Source organism: Nesoenas mayeri (genome assembly GCF_963082525.1).
Source record: "Nesoenas mayeri genome assembly, chromosome: 3".
NCBI lineage: Eukaryota > Metazoa > Chordata > Aves > Columbiformes > Columbidae > Nesoenas > Nesoenas mayeri.
Genome location: NC_137544.1, coordinates 33,185,101 through 33,189,714, shown reverse-complemented (window position 1 = coordinate 33,189,714; position 4,614 = coordinate 33,185,101). Strand labels below are relative to the sequence as shown.

Below are 4,614 nucleotides of genomic sequence, written 5' to 3'. Positions count from 1 at the left end.
TTCAGAAGCACGCAGCTGGGTCAGGCCCAGGCTCGGTGTCCTGTCCCCGGCAAAGGGGCCGCCGGGGCAGCCCGTGTGAATAGCAGGGGCCGGTCGCGGAGCTGTCCCGCAAGACCCGCTTCCAGCCCCTGCGCCTCTGAAACGTTCTGATGCACAGAGTGTCGCGGGGGGGGGGGGGGAACAGCCTTTCCGACACCAGCCTGGGAGGCGCTGGGGCGCGCTGAGGCACCGGCCCGCTCCCCGCTCCCCGCGCCGGGCCCTGCTCCGCCATCTCCTCCCTCCCCGGGAGGACTGAGGGCGCCGGCGGGGCGGCGCTCTAAGTTCTGCGGTGCCGCTCTGGGCGCGCCGCGCGCCTGCCTCTGTGGTATCAGCGGTGGGGGCAGGGGACCTGCTTCCGCTTCCGCTGCCCTTGCTGTCGGAGGGAGGTGACGGGACCAAGAGCCGCGATGTGGCGGAACCTGCTGGTGAGTTCGCCGGGCCGGGCCGGGCCGGGCCGGGCCGGGGGAGCAGCCGCTACGGCCGCGGCTACCGCTTTGTCAGCCCGCTGCGGGGCTGCCGCTCCCGGGCGGGGCGGAGCGGAGGGTGTCGGGGGGCCCGGTCACCGCCATGCCGGGCGCCCGTCTGGGCTGCGGGACTCGGCCGCCTGGTCCCTGCCGGCCGCGCTGGTGCCGGGAGCTGCTGGAGGAGCTGCGGCGGTTAGAGGGAAGCGTTACCGTCAAGGTCCCGGCCCGCTGGCTCCGCCTGGTGCTGAGCGAAGGGGCGGGAGCCCAGTCAGCGGGTCTGTGGTGCGCCTGGGCCGTCTCTAAGGAGATAAACGTTATAGTGTGTTTGTTTGGGGTGGGTGAGAAGGTGTCGCTGTGTTGTTCCGTATTTGCAACCAGCATCGTCTGGATGTTTGTTTGCCCCGTGGCTGCATTTCTAGCGGAGGTAATTTTGCGGAGGAGGATCCATGTTGTTAATGTTGCTTGAAGGAAACTGTTGGGAGCTTAAAGGTACAGTTAGTTCTCACGATACGTGTTAACGAAGGCAGGCTTCGAACCACTGGAAGAATTAGAGATTATTGGTTTTGGTGGCCCGACCTGCACCAAAGAGCAAGCTATATGATCTGCCTGTGCAAACAGATTCCAGCGTAGAACACAGGAGGATGTTTTTAAACTCGGGGGTGGGAGGGGTGATGCCTTCCTCAGCTCTGTGAAGGTAGCTCCTGGACTGGTGGCTAGCAGGCGAACTGCAGCTATGACGGAAGATCCTTGTCTACACAAACATGTTTGTCTTAAATATTGTTGTCCCCGTCACGAGAGTCAGACAGAGCAAATGGTGCCTAAAACTAAGATCTGAAGGACTGAGATCAAGATTTCCCCCAGAAGGATGCTAATTATCAAGGTTGCGCTGCAGATCCATAAATCTATTGTATCTTGTTGAAAGTAGTTTTCCTGATTTTTTTGTTTTTCCTTTTAGGTAACCAGTCTATCAGTCCTTTATGTAGTCAGTTGAAAGACTGACTGAATTCAAAACCAGTGGGTTTGGGTGAAGTTTTGTTTGTTTTGTGTGTAGTTAGTTGGGTTTTTATAGACTTTTATTTCTTCCTATCCCTTCCACTTCTATCTTACTTTTAAAAGAAACAATTTTTATCCCTCATGGATGTAGCTGAAGAATTTCACTGTTTTTAAAACACTGTTATCTCTTATTTCAGAATCTTCGCCAAATTTCCCAGAGGACCATAAGCACTGCTTCACGCAGGCAGATTGAAAATAGAATTGCTGAGAAGCAGAAGTTTTTTCAGGTATTGAGTGAGCACTGATAGTAGAATGTTAGTAGAATAACAAGGTTTTAGTAGATTATAATTGCTTACATTTTCTTTTTAAAGAGGTGGTGAAAGTTGTCTTTACATCCAAGGTGACCTCTTGGAATCAGTTTTGTTGGTCTACAGTGTTTGAAGTCATCAGTTATTTTCTATGGAAATTAAGAGTATTTGTACATGCATACTTGACTTGCTGACTCCTGAAGGTTTTTTACCCCATGAAATGACATGTACCTGAGTTTCTTATAAGTTGTAGATACTGTACAGAGATAAAGATAATGTACCCTTAAATGGGATGAGGTGGGGGAGTATGTCCTAAGAACAAATAGAGAAAAATAAAGTGAGAGGACAGAAGTACAGCAAAAAAATTAAACCTGCAATCTTACAGATATATCCATAGCCTGTAGATGAGCCCCATAATTCTTAATGGAGATGTGGTATTACTGTGCTTCTCACTTATGAAAAGAGCAAAGGTCTTAAGGAATTGGATTAACTCCTGGAAAATTATTGAATTTTTAAAAATGATTTCTGAATTAATCTCTTCCTGGTTGGTAGGGCCATCTAGTGACAACTAGTGGTTCTTCAAATGTCAAAGCAGTGGATACACAAGAGCGTGCTCCCAACTGTGAGCCATAACCTGGAGCAGTAGCTTCATTCTGAGGATAGAGTAGGCTGGGCTTCAGCAATGTGAAAGGACAAAAGTATGTTACAAGCCCCACTTTTAATAGTTTTTGTGTCTTGTTGCTTTTCTTGTCCGTGAAAGAGAAAGCCAGTCTTGTTGGGACACTGTTAATTGTGTGCCAAGGGGAAACAGGATGTTGGCAACGGGTGAGATCAGAAGTTCTGCTTCTGCTGGTGGAGATCTCTGGGCATATCTCTTTCTCTTCCCATTCCTTACTTGTTGGGCAGCAAGTTAAGCTGGTCTGGGTTGCAGTTCACCAGCACTGGAGCCCAGTTTGAATTCCAGAACAGCGTGACCTTTCTGACAAGGGTAAAGATCATGTGGATCTGGTGTCTGGGTGTTTCACTTCAGGTGAATCAGAACAATTTCCTGTGTGACACCAGGTGACAGTAGAGGCTTCTCCCCTTGTCGCTCCCTATAGCAGGGGTTGATTGTGCTTGATACAGATGGGGAGTTCCAGGGCTGCTAGTTGTATATTGTGCGCTGAGGGCGCTCGTGGCTCATGTCACAAGTGTTTAGGTGTTTGCCCATCACCAGGCATTTAGAAATGAACTTGCACATCATTTTCTATACTAACCTAGTGTGTGATCACCTGACACTGACCTGAAAGCCTGAAAGGCAAAGTGGAATCTAAATAAGGTTCAATGCCTGTTGGGAAGATAATCTGGGGAAGTAATTCTTGTTCTGGCTAATTCTGGTTATATTAACACAATATTGCAAGAACTGTATTTAAATAGTTCCTTTTTGTTGCTTATTTCCATTAGGAAGAGAATGGCATCCCAGTGCATCTTAAAGGTGGTGTAATGGATGTTCTGTTGTATAGAGCCACCATGGCTATTTCGGTTTTTGGTAAGGCTAACATTATTTATGCTTGGGTACAGTTTCCAATGTGCTAATATTAAAATACTTTTTGTTCAGTACAGTCTCCAATATGCCTGGTGTTTCCTCTGTAAATTAGTTATGCAGTTCCTTCAGTCTGTTCTTTAGCACATACAAAATGCATGTAGGGAGGTCAAAGAAACATTTGGGCATACTATGTATTTATTTGTGCCTTCTCAAGTTTAGATTTTCAAATGGATTTTTTTTTCCCCTGACTGACAGTACTGTGGGCTGATTACTCCTTCAGAATTCAAGTGTGATGTTAGAGAAAACTAGAACTACTTAGCTTATTCTGAAAAGGAGTAAAACGTAATTATAGCACATACATATACCAATTTTCTCACTAGCCTGACTCTTTTTAGTGCTAGGTGATAACTGACGTGCTGAGGTCTCACATGCTGTGAAAACTAGTAGAATATATCCAGACTTTATGATACTACATATATTTAAACTTTACTTTGCTTATTACATATGTTTTGTAATAGCCTCTATCTTAAAAATGTTGATTTAATGGATTTTCAGTTCAGTTACTTTAGAAATAAGGAATCATTACTTTTATGATGATCTGTGTAAGTTCCACAAACATGCCTCTCTCCTTTTTCCTGTTTCTATATGTTTATGCAGTGTCTGGAGAGGTATCTAAGCATTTTTTTCTCTAAAATATGTATTCCCAAGGAAAAAAAAAAAAAAGTTGAGACCTGACTATGGAAAAGTGTCTGAATTGCAGTTGCTTATTGTCAATACTTCTGGGAAAGGAAAGCTGACTTGAAAGGAGTTCTGTTTACCATTATGAAAATATCTTTTTTGTCTCTTAATTCAGGAACAGCCTATGTTGTTTACGAGCTGCTTGTTGCTTCAATGCCCAAGAAGCAGAAATGATTCCAGTTGAAGATGCCTCAGTGACTAGCATCTCTTCGTCCAATTCCATGTGACTATGATGGCAGCTTATACTCATCATAAGCAGCTGGCTTAATGCTTGGAATCATAATTTAATTGTAACATGGTAACTGCAATCAATAAAGCAGGTTTTACGTTGTGTTGTGGTGGCCTGAAGTGTATGTATCACGTGTTCTACACTAGAATGGTTTTTACTTCTAGTAAGTGTACATCGGGTTGATCAGTATGCAGATGTTTGAATTGTGAGCCTCTTTTCTTTGTATGTGGTCTATGTTAGTACTTCAAAGGTGAGTGGAATGCCCTGAATCCCTATGAGGCAGTCATGTCTTTATTATAGGAGTTTCCTTTAGTGGAG

The 4,614-nt window shown here is 45.6% G+C and overlaps 1 protein-coding gene across 1 annotated transcript; it reads left to right on the top strand.

The window, feature by feature from the left end:
* The first annotated feature begins 247 nt into the window (after positions 1 to 247).
* Positions 248 to 4,398, top strand: COX7A2 (cytochrome c oxidase subunit 7A2). The gene is made up of 4 exons (XM_080341673.1): positions 248 to 464; positions 1,694 to 1,783; positions 3,248 to 3,332; positions 4,183 to 4,398. The coding sequence occupies exons 1-4, from the start codon at positions 447 to 449 to the stop codon at positions 4,239 to 4,241; spliced, it is 252 nt and encodes an 83-aa protein (XP_080197799.1). The 5' UTR covers positions 248 to 446; the 3' UTR covers positions 4,242 to 4,398.
* The last annotated feature ends 216 nt before the right edge of the window (positions 4,399 to 4,614 follow it).